This window comes from Rhinolophus hipposideros (genome assembly GCF_964194185.1).
Source record: "Rhinolophus hipposideros genome assembly, chromosome: 15".
NCBI lineage: Eukaryota > Metazoa > Chordata > Mammalia > Chiroptera > Rhinolophidae > Rhinolophus > Rhinolophus hipposideros.
In genome coordinates, this window is record NC_138061.1 from 51014909 (window position 1) to 51035947 (window position 21039).

The 21039-nt window shown below is 41.5% G+C and overlaps 1 protein-coding gene across 4 annotated transcripts in view; it reads left to right on the forward strand.

Moving 5' to 3' along the window:
• SEC24C (SEC24 homolog C, COPII coat complex component) overlaps positions 1-21039 on the forward strand; it is a 27580-nt gene continuing 6541 nt past the window's right edge. For 2 of the 4 annotated variants that reach the window (XM_081074004.1, XM_081074006.1), the window contains exons 1-9: positions 1-97; positions 1861-2060; positions 4007-4142; positions 15942-16111; positions 16324-16671; positions 16969-17105; positions 18312-18380; positions 19679-19790; positions 20016-20143. In XM_081074004.1, coding sequence (XP_080930130.1) covers positions 1889-2060; positions 4007-4142; positions 15942-16111; positions 16324-16671; positions 16969-17105; positions 18312-18380; positions 19679-19790; positions 20016-20143 — 1272 coding nt within the window. In that variant the 5' untranslated portion in view covers positions 1-97; positions 1861-1888. Of the gene's footprint in view, positions 98-438; positions 545-1860; positions 2061-4006; positions 4143-15941; positions 16112-16323; positions 16672-16968; positions 17106-18311; positions 18381-19678; positions 19791-20015; positions 20144-21039 lie in introns of those variants that run through there. The other 2 variants (XM_081074005.1, XM_081074007.1) reach the window with 2 other exon arrangements.

Consider the following 21039-nt stretch of genomic DNA (forward strand, 5'->3'; position numbering starts at 1 on the left):
GAACTTCCGGGGGCGACGCGCCAGCCCCCTCGGAACCGGAAGTTGAGCCTGGGAGCCTTGACGTTAGGAACGAAGTCGAACCTGGATCTGGAGCCGGGTGAGGAGTGGCATCGGGAGTTTGGGGGGTAGGAAAGACGAGGCGAGACAGGGGTATCACTAGCCAGATCGGGGTTCAATCTGTGAAGGAAGGGAGGAGCCCGGGGGCGGGATCCGGTGAGAGACCCTCGCCTCAAGCATCCACAATCCAAGATCAGCCTTAGACCCTACCCTCCCTTCTGCTCCCGGCCCAAATTCCGGCTCCCGCTTCCTGCCCCGAGCCTGCTGTAGGGCGCAAGACGCCCGATCTCTGTGCTTCATGGGTCAGCCCTCTGTCTCGTCGTGGCCCAAGAAGCTGGCTTGCCTTCTCAGTCTCGACCCCCAGCGCTCCCAGCTTCCACAGCTCGACTACTTCCAGAGTTCTAGGAAGCTTGCCCCGCCCACTGCGTTGTCACCCTCGGCTGTCCACACAGAATGGAATGGAAACTTGAGCCTGCACCAAACTCTTGTGTGTGTTTGAGGGAATTATTTCCTGGAGAAGAAGCTCTTTCCCTCTCCCTCCCACTCCCATACTGACTTTAGGAAGATGAACGGGAGGGGAACATCGTTAAGCTTAGTGTTGTGACCTCTGTAAGGTTTAGGATTTGGAAGAACAATGTCTGAGATGGCTTTGAGTCTAAAGAGTTCTAGTCCAGCAGCACCTCGGCTTGTCTATAGTCAAGATGCCCCTTCCTAGCAAAGGGGAGAGGCCCATCGTTCCACTGCAGCAGCTGTGAGATCTCCTGCTTCCTGGGCCTCTTCTGTCTGTATGATAGTTGGAATGATAGGGCTGTTTAGAGTGGACGTGAGCAGGTAATCCTGTTCTTGGAAGGACCCAGGAAAGGCCCTCTAATTCCTCTGTTGCTGGGCAAGATTGTAACAATTTTGGTGGTGGCCTAGATTCATGACAAGTATATAAGGAGAGCAGAAACAGGAGAGTTGGAAAAATGCATTGGGATTTGGAATCCTCATAGTTCCTCTGCTTTATGGATGAGGTGAATGATGTTTTTTCCATGAAATCTAACTTTGCTGCTGATCCTTGAACAGTTTCCCAAGGTTATTGTGAGAAGCTTTTTATCCCTGGCCTGCACTCAGTTCTAATCTGGTACCTTGCTAGAGTATAGGTGTCCTTTACATTTAATGATTTTAATGTTTCATTTCTAAGGTCCATACACTCTTTTGGTGGGAAGACTGGAGATAGAGTAGCGTTTTGATTATTGCAGTTTAGTCAAAGACTGTTATTTCTCTAATCAGTTATTCTAAAATGTGTCTTTTGAGGGGAAGGGAATTTACCTGCTGTGTTTTAGACATGTAGCCTGGGTGATTAAAAATGACTAGCACACTAGAGGGTATTCAGTGTTTGTTGAATGAATGGGTGCTAGAGTGAATGAATGGAAAGTGGGAACATTGTTTCATTTACCTGCAATATCACAGTAGTTCATCAGTGGCAGGACTCCTTGTGTGTCTAGACACTAGAAATCATACCACTGGGGAGTGGAGGCTACTGTTCCATTCCAGTGGGCCTATCTGAAGTTGAAATTTATACCCTCTTGGCAGTAACAAAGCATGGGGTTCCGTAACAAAATCCTTACTTTGAGGAGGTAATCTGGCTACTGGCTGGGGCAGAAAATTACAAAGATCCTGTGGTAGTGTAGGAATGATTAGGCTGATCACTACCTGATAAGGTCAATCCTTTTTTTTATATGTTCTTCCTACCCTGAATAGTTGCTCTCTGTTTAGAGAGTTGATTTTGACTAATTTCTTTTCTTCTCTCTCATCAAATAGGTGAGACCAAGTCGGGGATGCTGTCATAATGAACGTCAACCAGTCAGCTCCACCTGTGCCGCCATTTGGGCAGCCCCAGCCCATCTATCCAGGGTATCATCAATCCAGCTATGGTGGGCAACCAGGGTCCACAGCTCCTGCCACCCCCTTTGGAGCCTACAATGGGCCAGTACCAGGCTATCAGCAACCACCTCCCCCAGGTATGTTTCCAAGTTTGCTAAGGAGCTAAGGAGGGGAATCAGTAGTCTTTTGGTTGGGTTGTATTGCCCTACCTCAGTTTCCTAGAGAGCTGGGTGACTTGGATTGAGGAACATGAATCTGGCTCTTGGTCACTGAGAGCCCTGTGGGCAGTCTGCCCCTCCCTGGTTTTACATAAGGTGACTGTGTTTTTGCCTTAAGACCTTTAGTAGGAGCACATCTTCCACGTTCAGTGGCACTTCGTTTCCTGTGGGTGTCACCCTGTGCAGCCTCACCTTGCTGCATTATTCACAGATGAATGGAAGGGTTGTGGTCATAGCTCCTTCAGAGCCTGTGACCAGAATTGAATATTTCCTATTGACCTAAAGTCTTCCTGAAATTACTTGTTCCTCAAGTATATTGATAGTGCCTCTCATTAGACTAACGGTTCTATCTATAAATGACTCGGGGACATGGGGAGCTAGTTCGTGGTTGAAAAGGGTGGTGTTTGTGTGCCTGATTTTTGGTGCCTCTCATATCTTTCTGTTGATATAATTTGTTTCCCTTTGTTTGAGTTTCCTCTTCTTAGAGGCTCTGTGATATCAGGGCAATAAGAGAAGGTTAATCTGGTGCTGCCTTAAAATCAGTGTTTGGCTTTTACATTACTTTTTCAAGAAGAGCAGCTGGTGTTCTACAGATTATCTATCCATAAGGGCCTTTTAGAAAATTGTTAGCTGTAGATCTTTAGTTAGGCTAGCTGAGGACTTAGGATATGCCAAATGCTGTATACTTTTCAGGAGAGTAAATTACATACAGAGATATGGGTAAAGAAGGCACCAAGGAGGCATAGTTGAGAAATGGGAAATGAAATATTACCATTATTACCATTTTAATTATAACTTAGAAAAAAATTCATGAAGTGATAAGATTAGGTCTCAGGTCTCTGGAAGAGGCTTACTCTGGGTTAGGACTTTGGCTGGACAGAGTCCACCTCTGATCTGTCAAGTCCTGGCTTATCAAGATGGAGTTTGGCGTTGCCTCAAGAGGAAGCTTTGTTATTGAGAGGAAAACATATCTGGCTCTGTGATGTCTAGTGAGCAGGTTCAGATTCATCATGTCTCTGTGGATAGGTTCTGTATTGTCTAATCTCTACTAAGGGCAGAACAAAAGAAAAACAAATGTTTGAACGGGGGTCAGCAACATTTCCAAAGTAATGTGTCAAGTAACTAATTGCTTTCTTCGTGAATTTCATGTGGGAAGGATGGTTGGGGGTAATATTCAGACAGGACGATCGGGGTGGCAGAAGTAGCTTTCATAGCAGTGCTGATGAGTGGAAAGGATGGCGTCCAGCTTTTGTGAAGACATAGGTGGAAGCAGTAATGGAACTGCAGGCCAACTCTCCTGACTGAACTGTTGGACAAAAGCAAAGTCTCCAACCTGTGGAAACATTTTTCTGGGCCATGTGCTATTGGGAAAGTTAAAACTTAGAAGTGGATGAAAAGAAAATGTTTAGGATAAGTAGAATATATGAAAAGGAGGTTGGCAGAATAGTCTCCCCAAGAGGTGCCCACCTTTTTCATTTTCTGTGCCACCTTTTTCATATATGCTCTAAGTTTCTAGTTTCTGGAGTAGGATCTTTTCCTTAAAAGAACTGACTTTTTGTCTAGGGGTAAGAACATTAGACTATTCTGGACTGAGTGAGAGTGTATGGTGATCATAGGAAACCCCTACATTATTGTGGCTCTGGCTACAGCTTCACTTGTACTATCCCTTCCTAGGAGAGTGGAAGCTCTCTGGTGTTCAGAATCTGTGTGGCTAGACTTGCATGCTGATGCTGTCCTTTTCATTACAAAGTTGTGGTAATGGGCCAGTGAAGGTCTGAGCCTGTTGATCCTTGTTTTGCATTGCTTGCTAAGGATGGAGGAGAAAGTCATTTCCCAATCACTGAGTTTCTGTCCTTTACCCTCAGGTGTGTCAAGAGCCCCATCTTCTTCTGGGGCACCTCCAGCCTCAATAGCACAGGCCCCTTGTGGCCAGGGTGCATATGGCCAGTTTGGCCAAGGAGATGTACAGAACGGGCCTAGCTCTACTGTTCAGATGCAGAGGTATGTATTTGGAAACCTAAAATTTGTGTGATGAAACGAATGATTAGGAATGTATAAGGGCCCGTTTCCTTTTCTTTTTTTCTCCCCTGCCTACCTCTCAGATCCCTTTTCCTCTTCCCCCCACCTTTCTGTATTTTGTTTTCATTTTTCCAGGTTACAGGTGCTGCTAATGTCCACTCTGTGGATTATTGACCTATCTTGGTACCTGGGTTCTTTCTCTTTCTGTGAATTTGAGGTGGTGTTTTTTGTTTGTTTGTTTTCTTGTTTAAATAGACATATATTTTCAATAATTATTTCAATCCTACTGAGCCTACCTTAAGGGAGAAACAGGAAGAAGGGACTTCAGGATTATTCGTCTTCTCTGACTTCCCTCTTTCCTCTGGGTCGGGCACTTAGTAGGACTTATTGGTTAAGTGTGGGTGTCACCAGTTATGAAAAGAAATGATATTCAAAGGAAAACCACATAAATGATAGAAACTTTGGTGGTACATGATCTAATAAACTTCTGTCTTTGAATGAATGCCCATTACAGGAGGGCAGTATTAGAATGTTGTGTGTCTTTTTGGTAAACAAAGAAGAAAGTATAACTGTGGGTAGGGTGTGTGGTAATGGAAGAGTCGCTTTCTGACATTTTTATTGGGTGTCCAGAATGCACATTTTTAGCATTGACTGTAAGCCTGGGGAAAGAGTCTAAGAGGCTCTCCTTAACCCTTTGTGTTGGAATACTCTGAGAAGCAGTATAGTGAATTCATTCATTCATTCGCTCACTCAAAAAATATTTATTTTGTACTGTTACGTGTCAGATACTATTCTAGAATTTGGAGATGAAACAGTAAACAAACAGGCCAAGTCTCTGCCCCCATGGAGCTTACTATCTAGTGGAGTACACAGGAAATAACAAATAGGCAAATAGACAAGAAATAAAACATGGATGGACCTAGAGAACATTATGCCAAGTAAAATAAGTCAGAGAAAGACAAATACCATATGATCTCACTTATATGTGGAATCTAAAGAACAGAATAAATGAGCAAATCAAACAAAAATAGGCTCAGAGATATAGAGGAAAAACTGAGGGTTGCTATTTAGGAGGGGGTGGGGATGAGGGAGAAGATGAAGGGATTCGAAAGCACAATCAGTAACCACAAGATTGCCACTGGGAAATGAAAGACAGTTTGGGGAATATAATCAATAATGTTGTAAAGATTTTGTAGGGTGTCAGATGGACACTTGTCTTATTAGGGAGACCACTTCATGGACGATGTAGATGCTTGACCACTGCTTTATACACCTGAAGCTGAAGAATATTGAATGTCAACTATAATATTATATATATGTAGTCATGGGATGTGGAGTACAGCATAGGGAATAGAATCAATGGAATTGTAACAGCTATATATTATACGATGTCAGAGGGATGGTAAATTGGGGGTGGGAGGTTATCACTTGGAGAGGGGTGTAAATGTCTATTACATTGTTTTGTACACCTGAAACTAATTTAAAAAAAAGCAGAGTAAGGATGTAGAGAATGGTGAGGAGGTAGGGAGCTGTTTTAAATATATTGGTCAAGAAAAGCCTCTCTGAAGAGATATTTTGAACAGTGAAATGATGAAGGGAGCTATTCCGAGGCCTGGGAGAAGAGTGTCTTAGATAGAGCACACAAGTGCAAAGGTTCCTGATGGAGAACTTAATTTGGTGGATGTGAGGAAGAGCAAGACCAGAGTGGCTAGCAGAGTGAGGAGTGGAGACGATAAGGTAGAAACACAGGCAGGAGCCATCATGCAGTGCTTTGTAAGCCATAGTAAGAAGTATAAATTTGATTTTAGTTGCAGTGAGAAGCCATTGGGGGGAGTTTTAAGTTGGGGAGTAAGGATCCCACTTATTTGTTTGTTTATGTGATGGATATTTTTTTTTTAATTAATTTTATTGGGGTGACAATTGTTAGTAAATTTACATAGATTTCAGGTGTACAATTCTGTATTACATCGTCTATAAATCCCATTGTGTGTTCACCACCCAGAGTCAGTTCTCCTTCCATCACCATATATTTGATCCCCTTTACCCTCATCACCCACCCCCCACCCCCTTACCCTCTGGTAACCACTAAATTATTGTCTGTGTCTATGAGTTTTTGTTTCTCATTTGTTTGTCTTGTTCTTTTTGGTTTATATACCACATATCAGTGAAATCATAGGGTTCTCTGCTTTTTCTGTCTGACTTATTTCACTTAGCATTATTCTCTCTTGATCCATCCATGTTGTCACAAATGCTCCTATATCATCTTTCCTTAACGCCGAATAGTATTCCATTGTGTATATATACCACAACTTCTTTATCCATTCATCTATCGAAGGACATTTTGGTTGTTTCCATGTCTTGGCCACCGTAAACAAAGCTGCAATGAACATTGGCGTACACGTGTCTCTATTATAGAGAAATGCTTTTATATTTTTGGGGTAGATACCCAGGAGAGGGATTGCTGGGTCATATGGTAATTCTATTCGTAATTTCTTGAGGAACCTCCACACTGCCTTCCATAGCGGCTGCACCAGTGTGATGGATATTTTCAATATAATATAAAACACATACAAAAATCATACAAATGTATGGCTTAGTAAATTATTATGTTAACCCCCTTATAACTACAACCCAGATCAAGAAATAGAACTCTGCCACGCACCCCAAGAGCCCCTTCCATATGCTCCAATTTAGTGATAACTCTCCCTCCCCCCATAATAACCATTATCCTAACTTTTATAGTAACCATTTTCTTGTGTTTTTAAAAATAGTTTACACTTAAAGGTACATCCCTAGACACCACAGTTTAGTTTTGCCTATTAAAAAACCAACTTGATGTGTCTTTTAAGTCTACAGATTCCCTCTCTATCTCTTTCTTTTTCTTACTATTTATCATTGAAGAACCCAAGCCAATTGACCTGAATAGTTTCCCACAGTCTCAATTCTCCTGGTTGCATATTCACGTTACAGTTCAATATGTTCCTCTTTCCAATTTGTATATCCTACAAATTGGCAGCCAGATTCATGTCTAATCCCTTTGGGTAGTGTGGGGCAAGACTATAAGAGGCACATATTGTCTGATTTTTTCTGTTTTTGTGATGTTAGCAGTTGTTGATGCTTAATATATATGTATATTAATTTGTTGGGTTTACAAAATGGTGATGCTCTAATTAATTTTTTTCTTTTTCATTCATTCATCTGTTATTTGGTTACCAACTGTGCAATTCATGTAGAAAAAATGGTTGATTCTTTACCTTTATTTACCAGTTCACAAGGGAATAAATTGATCCTCTGTTACCTTCTGAAGGTGACCAATTCTTTTTAGTATCAGTATGAGTCATGGTTTTAAACATATTTGATGGGTTTCAATCCACCATAATTTTCATCATTATTGAAATTGAGAATGTCCATCTTTGCCCAGTGGGAGCCTCACCATTGACTCCTGAGTCCTTCTGACATGGGCTAGTAATCTTTAGGTATGATAAGATGTACCAGGCTTGTCTTATCCTTTTTATACCCCCGACCAGGAATTAGCCATTTTTTCCCAAGAAATCCTTTATTTTGTTGGTGAGAAATGATGTTTTTTTACTGTAATCTGAGGACTAGGGATGCTCATTGCTACCTAATTGGACACTTTCTAGGCCTTTTCTGTGCACATAGCTGAGAAATACATATCTACGTATATTAAAGATAAAATACTTCGTTCGTTTACATTTGTACTTCAAATTCAAGACTGCAGAGCCTCTATTATATCTGTATCTCTTTTCTTCCACACCAAGAATCTTGATTCTTAAGGCTATGGGGATGATAGAATTAGAATATTGGAATAAGCCACAAATTGTCATTTATTTTATTCCTTATTATACACAATAGTGTTGTTAGTACAACAACACTAACACTTGTTACAAATGTGATTACTAAAAATACTACTTCAAAAAATTTTTTGCATATGCTCTCCCCATTCTCTAATAATTTTTAAAAAATATTTATTTTAAAAAAAGAGGTCACTTTGCTGGATTCAAGAGTAAAAGTAGGGAGTCCTGTTAGATTGTTGCAGTAGTTCAGGTAGGAAATGATCTTGGTTTGGTTTAGGCTAGTAGTGGTAGAGGTGTGATAAATAGTCAGATTTGGGGTACATTTTGAAGTAGAGTCAATAGGATTGGATGTGAGTTGAGAGAAAGAGGAATTCTGGGTACCTCTTAACTTGTTGGCTTCAGAAACTGGGTGCAATTTACTAAGGTGAGAAATACTTGAGAAGGAGCAGATTTTGGGGGTTAAATGAAGGGCTTTATTTTGTATGTTACAGGTTTAAGAAAACTGCTAGTGGGGAGACTTACAGTGAAGATGGCAGAGTAGGTTTTGAAATATATAGAAATAAAAAAATAAAAAACTACTAGCTACCAAGTAGAGATGTTGAGTGGGCAGCTGTGTATACAAATCTGTAGCTGTGGAATGATGTCAGGACTGGAAATACGAATTTGAGGGTGTTCAGTATAGAGATATTATTTAAAGCCATGGGATTAGATGACATCACTTAGAAAGTGAGTGTTGAGAATAAAGAATAGACTTGAAGACTGCACCTTGGAGCTTACCAATATTTAAAAGGAAGTCAGAGTAGGAGCCACCAAAACACAATGAGAAAGAGCAGTAGTGAGGTTGGAGATTAGCCAGGACAGTGTGGCATCCTGAAACTAGATGAAGAAAGAATTTCAGGAAGGCAGGAGTCATCAGCTGTCATTTGCTGCTGAAAGGTAAGATGCGGACTGAGAATTGACCGTTGGGTTTGGCAAGGTTTGGCATCATTGACAAATGTAGTTTTAAGTGGGGAAATGAAGACAGCTGTTTAGTTGGAGTGGGTCAAAGCGTTTTAGCTGGGTAGTGGAGTAGTAGAGTAGTACAACCTGAAAACCCTTTTGCTACAAGCATCTAAAAAGGAGAGAGGAAATAGAAAATAAAACAATTTTTGTCAAGTGCATAATCAAGCTTAAAAGAAAGAAAGTGAAATCCTCATGCATAATCAAGCTTAAAAGAAAGTGAAATCCTCAAGTGCTAGAGCCCAAGTGGGAACTGAAACTGAGAGTGGTAAGCTGACACTGCAGCTGCCTGTGGAGAGGGTGGGGAGTATCATCTTGAGAATCTGGGGACTTAAATTTAAGCAGGTACTGCGGGTGGGGGATGACCCTTGGGGCTTTTCTGAGCTGAAGTTTGGAATAGAGGCCTTGTTTATAAAGTCTGGGTCTGGGCTGCGCCTTCAGTGAACAGATCAACTAGAAAAAAAATCTACACTGGCAGAGGGAGATATTAAGAAATCCTGTTTCTCTCAGGCTGGCTGTGAATAAATAAGGAAAAAAAAGGTCTTGGGACTGCAAATGAATATGAGGGACCTTTTTTGAGTTATGAAATTATTCTAAAGTTAGATTCTGATGATGTTTGCACAACTCTATAAATTTACTAAAAATTGTTGACTTGTATACTTAAAAGGAGTGAATTTGATATGAAAATTATATCTCAAAGTTTTAAAAAAATTTTTGATCTTGGGTAGCAATATCATTGGAATACCTTCCAGAAGCAACTGTGAAACAACCACCCACTCTCAACCCAGTCCATAAGAGATTCTCAGAGGAGGGTGGCCGTTTGGCTCAGTTGGTTAGAGCGTGGTGCTGATGGCACCAAAGTTGCTGGTTTGATCCCCGCTTGGGCCACTGTGAGCTGTGCCCTGCTTAAAAGAAAGGAAGGAAAGAAAGAAGGCAGGAAGAAGGAAGGAAAGAAGGATTGAAGGAAGGAAGAAAATTCTCAGAGGAAAAACAATATTGATTAGAATAAAGAGAAACTATTAGAGGAGAGCAGATAGTACAATAGTACCTTGAAAGCACTAAGGAAATGTAATTGTCAATGTAGAATTATGTACCTACCTAAGAGAGAAGGCAAATGAGACATTTTAAGAAAAAGACTGAGAGTTTACCATGGATAGGCCCTGGTTGAGAAAACTACTAAGGGATAGACTAAGGAAAAAAGGAAAATGAACTCAGAAAGAAGGAGCTTTAAAGAGAGAAACAGTAATTAAAGAAGTCAAGACAGAAACAAAGTATAGACTGATTCTTCTGTAAGGTTTGGCTAAAAAGCAGAGCAAAAGCTTAAGGGGGATGTGAGGATTTCTGGCAATTGTATTTCATTGGATTATTTAAAAAAACAACTTCATTGAGATATAATTCACATACCATGTAAATTTAAAGTGTATAGTTCAGTGGTATTAGTGTATTCACGGATATGTGCAACCATCACCACAGTCAATTTTAGAACATTTTATCACCTTAAGAAGAAACACTGTATCCTTTAGCTAAATAGCTACCCCTATGTAGCTATTCCTTCAGTCCCCCAGTTCTCCAATGCTAAGCAACCACTAATCTATTTTCTGTCTCTAGATTTCCCTATTCTGGACTTTCATATGAGAGGAATCATATACTGTGATATTTTGTAACTGACTGCCTCATTTATCATGTTTTCAATGTTTACATTGTAGCATGTATCAGTACTTCTTTCCTTTGTATGGTGAAGCAATATTTCATTGTATGGATATAATATCACATTTTGTTTATCCATTTATCTGCTGATGGACATTTGGGTGGTTTCCACCATAGTTGGTTACTTTTTTTTTTTGGACTGGTAATAAGTTTTTAAAAAAATAATTTAATTTTGTTAGTTTCAGGTGTACAAAGCAACATAATGATTAGACATTTACACCCCTCACAAAGCGATAACCCCAACAAGTCCACTACCCATCAGACACTGCATGTAGCTACTACGGTACCCTTGATTATACTCCCTATGCTGGACTCTAACATCCTGTGACCATATGTGTGTGTGTATATATATATGTATATATATACATGAACTATAGTTGACATTCACTATTATTTTATATTAGGTTCAGTGGTTAGGCATTTATATCATTTATGAAGTGATCCCCCAATAAGTCTAGTACCCATCCGACAGCCTACATAGTTTGTACAACATTATTGATTATATTCCCCATACTGTATTACACATCCCCGTGACTATTTGTGACTACAAATTTGTACTTCCTAATCCCTTCACCTTCATCACCCATCCCCCCAACCCCTCTCCCATCTAGCAACCATCAGTTTGTTCTCTGTATCTATGAGTCTATTTGTTGTATTTGTTTATTCTGTTCTTTAGATTCCACATATAAGTGAGATCATGTGGTATTTGCCTTTCTCAGTCTGACTTATTTCACTTGGCAAAATATCTTCTAGGTCCATCCATGTTGTTGCAAATGGTAAGATTTCATTCTTTTTTATGGCAGAGTAATACTCCATTGTATAAATGTACCACAATTTCTTTATCCAATCATCTATTGATCGGCATTTTGGTTGTTTCCATATGTTGGCTATTATGAATAGCGCAGTGGTAAACATATATGTTGGCTATTATGAATAGCGCTGTGGTAAACATAGGGGTTCATATATTTTTTCAGATTAGGGTTTTGGATTTCTTTGGATAAATACCCAGTAATGGAATTGCTGGGTCATAAGGTAGTTCTATTTTTAATTTTTTGAGGAACCTGCGTACTGTTTTCCATAGTGGCTGCACCAATTTGCAGTCCCACCAACAATGCAAGGAGGTTCTCTTTTCTCCATATCCTCGTCAACACTTGTTTGTTGATATAGTGATGATGGCTATTCTGACAGGAGTGAGGTGGTATCTCATTGTGGTTTTTATTTGCATTTCTCTCACGACTAGTGACGCTGAGCAGTTTTTCATGTCTATTGGGCATCTGTATGGCCTTTTTGGAGATGTCTGTGAAGTCCTCTGCCCGTTTTTTAATTGGGTTGGTTTTTGTTATTGTTGTTGTTGTTTTTTTAATTGGGGAAGAGGAACAGGACTTTATCGGGGAACAGTGTGTACTTCCAGGACTTTTTTGTCAAGATGTTGTCCTTTCGATCTTACTGTGGAGGGCGCAGCTCAGCTCCAAGTCCAGTTGCCGTTGCTAGTTGCAGGGGGTGCAGCCCACCATTCTTTGCAGGAGTCGAACCAGCAACCTTGAGGTTGAGAGGACAAGCTCCAACCAACTGAGCCATCCGAGAGCTCGGTGGCAGCTCAGTTCAAGGTGCTGTGTTCAATCTTAGTTGCAGGGGGCGGAGCCCACCATCCCTTGCAGGACTCGAAGAGTTGAACCGGCAACCTTGTGGTTGAGAGCCCACTGGCCCATGTGGGAATCAAACCGGCAGCCTTCGGAGTTAGGAGCACGGATCTCTAACCGCCTGAGCCACTGGGCCGACCCAGTTGTTTGTTTTTTTGGTGTCGAGTTGTATGAGTTTTTTAAATAAATTTTGGATATTAACCCCTTATTCGATGTATCATTGGCAAATATCTTCTCCCATTTCAGTAGGATGTCTTTTTGTTTTGTTGATGGTTACCTTTGCTGTTGAAAAAACTTTTTAGTTTAATGTAGTCCCATTTGTTTATTTATTTATTTTTTTGTTTCCTTGCTTGAGGAGATATGTCAGTAAAAATATTATTAAGGGTAATGTCTGTGTTTACTTCCTGTACTTTCTTCTAGGAGTTTTATGGTTTCGAGTCTTACATTTAAGTCTTTAATCCATTTTGAGTTTATTCTTGTATATTGTGTAAGGTGTTCCAGTTTCATTTTTTTGCATGTATGTGTCCAGTTTTCCATTGAATAGACTGTCTTTACCCCAATGTAAATTCTTGTTTCCATTGTCATAGATTAAATGACCATATAGAGATGCATTTATTTCTGGACTCTCTATTTTGTTCCATTGATCTCTGTGTCTGTTTTTATGCCATTAGCATGCTGTTTTGATTATTATGGCCTTATAGTATGATTTAGTATCAGGTGGCATGATACCTCCCCCTTTGTTCTCATTTCTCAGGATTGCCATGGCTGTTTGGGGTCTTTTATGGTTCCATATAAATTTTGGGATTATTTGTTCTAGTTCTGTGAGAGAAGTCTTTAGTATTTTGATAGGGATTGCTTTGAGATGTTTGTTTTTGTGCTGATGGGAATGGAATGATCAGAGAGGGAGACACTGAATGGAAAGTACATTGGAAAGACAAATTCCAGAATGGAAAAATATATTTACACATAAAATAGACATCAACACATAAAATACACGAAGTATGTAATGAACTCCTTAATATGAAAAAGTCAATCCAGTTGAAAAACTAATGGACAAAAACCAGAATAGGCATTTTACAAAAGAAGATATAGGAATAGCCAAAGAACATACTAAAAAGCTGTTCATTGATGGTCACCAGATGGGAGATGGGGTGTTGGGAGGATGGGTGAAAATATAGTCAATAATACTGTAATAAGGTGTCATATGGTGTAGACTTAGCAGGATGATCACTTCATAAAGTATATAAATGTCCAATCACTATATTGTACACCTGAAACCAATATAATGTTGTATGTCAATTGTAATTGGGGGAAAAAAGCTGTTCAACCTCATAAGTAATGAAAAAAATACAAATTAAAAACCACAACAGGATTCTGCTATGTATCCATAAGATTAGCAAAATTACAAAGTCTGACAATATTAAATGTTATTGAGGATATGGAGGAATAGGAACTCTTATGCACTGGTGGTCAAATGAAAATTAGTACAACTACTCTGGGAAAATAATTTGAAATTATCTGTTAGCATTGAAGATATGCATACCCTATAACCCAGTAATTTCATTCATAGATAATATGCCTTAGAAAAACTCATGTATATATAAACAAATTAAATGTACGTGTGTTCATAGCAATATTGTAATATCCCAAAATTATCCCAAAATTGTAATATCCCAAAATTAGAAAAAACCCTAAATATCCATTTACATTCAAATTTTTAAGTAAATAGCAGCATGTTTATTTAGTGGAATAAGTAAATAAAACGGAATGCTATGTGCAACAGCATAGATGAATTTCATAAACATACAGTTGAACAAAAGAAGCAAAACTAAAAGAGTATGTTTACAAAAGTTTAAAAAACTGACAAAATTGAACAATATTATTTTGAAGACAAGGGAATGATTATCCGGAAGTCAGGAAAGTAATCAAGTCTGGGAGAAGGAAGAGGGCTATGATGGAGGAGAGGCACTAGGGCTTTTGGACGCTCGTGGATTGTATTTCTTGATTTGGTTTTGGTTACATGGGTGTTTTTATTATAATTATTCAACAGTACATATATGTTTTATGTAACTTTTTCTATGCGTGTTATATTTCACAATTTAAAAGTCAGATACATTGGACTAAGAATCAGGTCTGGGCTCTAGTTCTAGCTTGGTTTGACAGTTATATTCTTTTATTTATTTATTTTTAAATATTTTTATTAGTTTCAGGTGCACAAGACAAAGTAATACTTAGACGTTTATCATTTATATCCCTCACACTGTGTGAACCCCCCTCCCCCCATCCACTATCTCTCTGACATCGCACAGAGCCGTTACATTTCCACTGACAGTTATACTCTTAGCGTCTCAGTTTTTTATCTGCTCTGTCTCCCTCATCATTTTGCTATGAGGATTAAAGCACTTAGAGATGCTTTATACGTTGTAAAGCTATATACAGATACATATACAAATAGTGATTTATTGTTATTGGGGCATGTGAAAGAGTAACCCTAATTGATAGTATTGTCCATATTAATGGAGTAGGACCATGGAATATAATTATTCTGACAAGGATCTATGAGCACTTGACATGGGGCTAACAGTACGGTGCTGTGGAAGACGAAAACTGCAGAGCGCAACAAAGAGCTTAGGGAGGGAAGGTTCACTAGCAAAACACTCAGGAAATACGAGTTGAGTGAATGAAAAGTGTTAAACTGCAGGACTAATAGAAGCTGACCAAATATAATAAAGTACCACTTATTCAGTAGAGACAAAATAAACGGGAAGGATAAATCAGAATTTTAATGTAACAAACTACTTTTGTGAAGAATTTGATTCATTCTTGAATTCCCAGAAGGAGCTTGTTGTATGTAATCTATGTTGTAGGTTTCTGCAGCATTATCACTGTAAAACACCAGTGCAGTTGCTAGTTGGTAGGCAATGATATTGGAATGATTTTGTATTTACATTTTGATGTGCAGTCTGATATAATGGGACTGTCCAACATAGTTATCCAAGTAAGGAGGTTTTCTTTGCTAGATAGGTCCGGCTGGAAGGCTACGTGTTTTATGTCCTGTTTCTCTAGTTCTTTCTTGGTGGAGTTGGCATCATCATCTTTCTGATTAGTACAGAATGCCAAACTCAGCTGACGTACTCCTCTGATCTTACAGATTTTTCTGACATCTTTCTCAGGATAAAGTAATAAATACTTTAGTTTAAAAGTTAAACAATTGTACTGCATTTGTGTGAGTGCCTGTTGTGTTAATGCTTCTGTGTACCTTCTTTTTCAACTCCTTCAGGGCTTCTGATTACAAAACTTAGGTGGTTTGTCAACAAAGGATTAAGGCAGAGGAGGTGATAATCTAAGCAGCAGAGTAAATAATATTTGATGTGAGGGTGCTTGGCATATATTTGTGGAGTGAACATAATGGAAAACAAGATGTGACATGAACAATTATAGTGTAGATGATCAGCAATGTAATTTATCCACACAAATACAAAATTATGAAGCTGTGAAAGAGCCCAGGATGAGAGTAAGATACTGTAAAACAATATAGCTTCCTGTATGAGGTCAAGTTCCTGACAACTTTGAAAGCTGTCCCAGTCCACTAGTCATTCCTGCCTTCCTTCTCTTCATAGGCTCCCTGGGTCTCAGCCATTTGGGTCAGCCCCATTGGCCCCTGTGGTTAGCCAGCCGACTGTGTCCTATGGCCCTCCCCCGACAAGTTCCCAGGTGACTGCCCAGATGGCTGGAATGCAGATCAGTGGGGCTGTGGCATCAGCCCCTCCCCCTTCGGGCCTGGGCTATGGTAAGTAGCTGTGACCAAGGAATGATACTGTTCCCCTTTTTTTAGAAGTATCAGGCTGTGGGGGTATACTGCAATCCTTTTTATTTCCTGTGCCTCTGAGCCCTAGCAGATGGGACAGTCATTCCTGCCCCTCTTACATGGAAAGGGAAGTGATTTACTGAACAAAAAGGCAGAATGACTGGGGTTCTGACTCTGCCTCTTCTACTTCTTAGGCCCACCAACGTCGCTGGCCTCAGCCTCAGGAAGTTTCCCCAACTCTGGTCTGTATGGCTCCTATGCTCAGGCCCAGGGTCATTCTGGGTCCCAGCCTCCCCAGCGATCTGCCCCTCCACAGGCCTCCAGCTTCACACCCCCAGCTTCAGGGGTTCCTCGGATGCCTTCAATGACTGGTCCACCCCTGCCTGGACAGGGTTTTGGGGGACCCCCTGTGAGCCAGCCCAACCATGTGTCCTCGCCTCCTCCTCAAGCCCTGCACCCTGGCACCCAGCTGAGTGGGCTCCCAGGACCACCACCACCTATGCACTCCTCGCAGCAGCCAGGCTATCAGCTGCAACAAAACGGTGAGTTTTGCCCGAGGTCTGTCTAGGAGCCAAAGGCTGAAATTATTCTGGTGTTTGTTTGCTTGTTGTACTGCTTGCTAAGTGGTGAACTAGATGGACAGCTTCAGGGTATTGTTACTAAGATGTAGGGTTTACAAGATATTCTTTATTCTCATAGTTCAGATAATATAGTCTTTCTCTGTATGGTTACTACTCTGCTTCATGATTCTACATTTATAGAATATGGTCATTTCCCTGAGGCCTTAAGAAGAGATAGGGAGGGGATTTTGAGTTCATCAACCTTGTGTCCTCATCCAGGTTCCTTTGGCCCAGCCCGGGGCCCTCAGCCCAATTACGGAAGTCCCTACCAAGCAGCACCTACTTTTGGCAGTCAACCTGGGCCTCCTCAGCCATTGCCTCCTAAGCGCCTGGATCCGGATGCCATCCCGAGCCCTGTAAGTAAATCCTTCTGTGGTCCCGGGGACAGAGTTTATGGCTGACAAATAAGTGAATCAACCCAGATGAGATACTTGCCTAGCATCTTCTGATTATTTTCCCTTTTCATTCATCCTGTAGGTGTAGAACCTAGATGTAATTTTTGACTCTTTGAACTGGAACTTGAGGCTCCAGAAGTCTTTTGGGGGCACTTTTACTCCATAGCTGGGCAGGAAAGGAAGGGAAGCCAACCAAGGGTCAGTAGAACTCTGGGTTGAGTGCTGCATTCTGTCCACTTTTGGACATAGCATGGTAACCTCTGCCCTTCTGTGGAGCCGTGGCTGCAGCCAGGTCTGTCCTCTTAGATCTAGTAGGACTGCAGTCTTCTTAATGGGTAGAGCTGATGGGAACTCTCTGGTGTTAGGTGTTAAGAGAAAGAAAGCCTCTCTGATCTCTCTTTGCACCTACTAGGACAGTGGTTTAGGAGGAAACCTTTCATACTTTTGTTTGCTAGGCTCCCGCTGTGTGGATGGGAAAAGTGATTTACAGTTTATAAGAGCAGTTTGGGGAAGCTGCTTCTCCTGGGAAGAGGGTGAATCTCACCCTTAGAGCCATCAGAATCTTCAGGCCTTCCTTATCATACTTGGGACTGTCCTCCCAAGTGAGGGCCACTTTATAGTGCTGTCTGCAACATTTGCTATGTCAGTTACCTCACCATGCTTAGCCATTGTCATATTTCATTCTGTTCTCTTCCCTCTTCCCTTGGGGAACTAGCAGGGTGAGGGACCTTACTGGCTAAAGGGGACCTGAAAGGATTAAGCAGCCCCTCCTTCCTTTCCCATCCTTGGAGAAGGAGTCTGGTTGGATATGAGGGGAGGCTTCTTTCAGCCTAAGAGTAGTCCTTAGATGGGAGGTTTGGCCTTTTGGAGGGACCGTCTTCTTCCTTAAGAATTCTCCCATTCAGCACTTCCCTGTATAACCCCTGCTTGCCTCTATATACCCCTCTCCTTATTTTTCTACATGATAGACTGAGCTGTTAAAGCCTTGTGTTGGGCCAGAAAGACTCGAAAGTTCTGATCTAGAGGGAGCCTGATTTCAGCAGTGTGAGCTGGGCTCCAGCTGTTCACGTCTAAGTCATCAGGGTTGAGAGAAGTAACATCTGCTTCTTGTTCTTTTGTCTCCCTCCTTGTATTCCCTTGCTGCCTTTATTATTAAAACACTAAAAGCAACTCAATGAGCTGCCTCCTCAGCAGAAAACCAGGCACAGAATAGACCCTGATGCCATTCCTAGCCCAGTAAGTGCAGGGGGTGGGTGTGTGTGTGCGTGCCATCCCTGTGTTAGTGCCACCCATGCATGCCTGCGACCTCATCTTTACCTCACCCACCATGTCCATCCCTCTCCATCCTTTTTCCTTAGTCCTTCTAGACCTCGCTTGTATAAACTAGAAGGATGTGCATGCCTCAAGTCACCATGTAATGAAGAAGTAGCAAGCTGTTAGCAGTGCCTTAAGTATGGGGTGGTAGAAGGGCAGGCTCTAAGGGGGGGGTCAGGTGGCATGTTAAGCTTGGGTGTTAGTCCTGCTGGCTCCTCCAGGAGCCCGCAGGTGACATTTGACGGAACAAAGGTGAGTGGTAGATCCTTCCCCGTTGGGTTTGATTTGTCTATAGCTTGTTGTGGAGAAACATTTGGGTAGGTGGCTATAAGTGTACAGGTTTGGGATACTGACATTTCTTACAGGGGAAGGGACTACTGGTTTGGGAAAGTGTGGGCCACTTTCTCATCTGGAGAGTCTATTTGACTCTCGTATATTTCTAAGCTACAAATCCTTTTGCTATGTGATATGGAGTCTTATTCTCTCTGTACGTTTTCTGATTTTGCCAAACTCACCTTGAAGTAACTGACCAAAGGTCATCAGCCTGCACACAGATTTGATTACCACCTTTGCAAAATCGGTTTTTTTTTTCCTGTGCTGGGTTGTCAAAATATGGGGGACTGAGGATTGGGCTGTAACAATTGGGTACTTACCCTCTTCTCCCATATTTACACACTAATGTTTACCTAAAAACAAGGCAGCATTTGCTTCCTCACCTGCCCTCATCATTTCTGGCTGTTTAATCCTCTCCTCATCCTGTCCCTTCTACTTTCATTGAGTATAGATAGAGTCATTCCAAGTAGATTCAATTTTACATGGTTACTGTTGTCTGTTTTCCTTCTCTGACTCAGAATGTGTCTTGGAGAGAGGGGGTAAGGGGTAGGCTTGATGGGGGAGGGAAGTGGAATCTGATCATGTTTGAAGGTTTCTGATGAGAGCTGGAACTGTTCTGGAGCGGGAGGAATAACAGGGTGATCACCATTGATTGGGGGTCTGGGCAGTTCATAAAGAAGCCTACTCTTGGTGTTGCCCGTCCAGCATTTTGCTGCTGATTGTAGCAGCATTTTATATGATCTCCAAAAGGAGAACAGGCCTGGTGCATGAGGTGTTCCTTGGCCAATTATTAGTTTCTATGCTGCAGCTTTAAGCCTCTTCTGGCTCTCTGGGACCTTTTACTCCCTTTTTTTCTGTCACCTTACTCGTTTCACTTTTCCCTACAGATTCAGGTTATTGAGGATGACAGGAATAACCGGGGTTCAGAACCATTTGTTACTGGAGTACGGGGCCAGGTGCCACCCTTAGTCACCACCAACTTCCTGGTGAAAGACCAAGGTGAGAAGGACATTAACTCCTCCCATGGGGGCTTTTACTCCAAGATTATCAGCTTTCAGATGGGGTTTTGTCATTCTTTAATCAGAGACCAGCTCCTCATTGGTCTCTAGGGGGAAAAAGCCACCACTGGCATTTGTGGGGGTGGTGGGGGAGGATCCACAATGGAGAGCTGGTTGTTTGGAGGGATTCTGTGATCTGACTCGGGTTTTCTACCTCTTCCTTCAGGAAACGCAAGTCCCCGATACATCCGCTGCACATCCTATAATATCCCTTGCACATCTGACATGGCTAAGCAGGCTCAGGTGCCCCTGGCAGCTGTCATCAAACCACTGGCCAGGCTGCCCCCAGAAGAGGTAAGTCAGGGAAGGGACTGGAGTATAATGAAAGGGAGGGAGAGAGAGGGAGGGGGAACAAGATTTCTTCCTAGCTGTGATTCTGGCAGTCACAATGGAAGAAGCCTTGGTTGGGCGGGAGGGGAGAATATCTTCAATAGCTTTTTATCCCAGGGCCCATGCCTGAAGAGGGTGGTAGGGCTGAGAGCAAAAGCCCAAGAAATTGCTGGAAAAGAGTAGGGTCCATAAGGGAAACAAACAATGTGAAAAGAGGCAGGACCAACTGGTAGAAGAGGAGATAGCTGGCCTGAGGAGACCACTGGATCCAGGAGCTTCACATAGTATAGTCATTTCTAGATGATTAGAAGCACATCATTCTGTTTTTTTGTATATGTTGTCCAATCATCCCAGGTAGCTTAGGGATATTCGGACAGCATATAAGATAAAAAGGTACATTAGGGGGGCCGGCCGGGTGGTTCAGGTGGTTGGAGCTCCATGCTCCTAACTCCGAAGGCTGCCGGTTCGATTCCCACATGGGCCAGTGGGCTCTCAAAAAAAAAAAAAAAAAAAAAAGAGTTTATTCTAAAAAAAAAAAAAAAAAAAAAAAAAAAAAAAAGGTACATTAGGATTCAGTAGTCCATCTCTTACCTCACTTGGGCCCTGATCTGTCACCCTAGTACCTGAAATCAGTATGAAAAGAGAACTTGGCAGCTGTTCTGCCAAGCCTTGGTAGGATACCCTCATGTTCATGCCCAGCTTATCAAACTTAGGGTGGGTTTCTCTATAACTGGAAGCTCAAGGGGGCTCATTTGACATCCTGCTTCTCTCTGTCTTGCTCTGTGTTTTTTTCTCTTCCTGGGTTTGAGTGAGGATGCTTGGACACTTGGCTGCTGGTCTCTTATCTGTAGGGTGACATC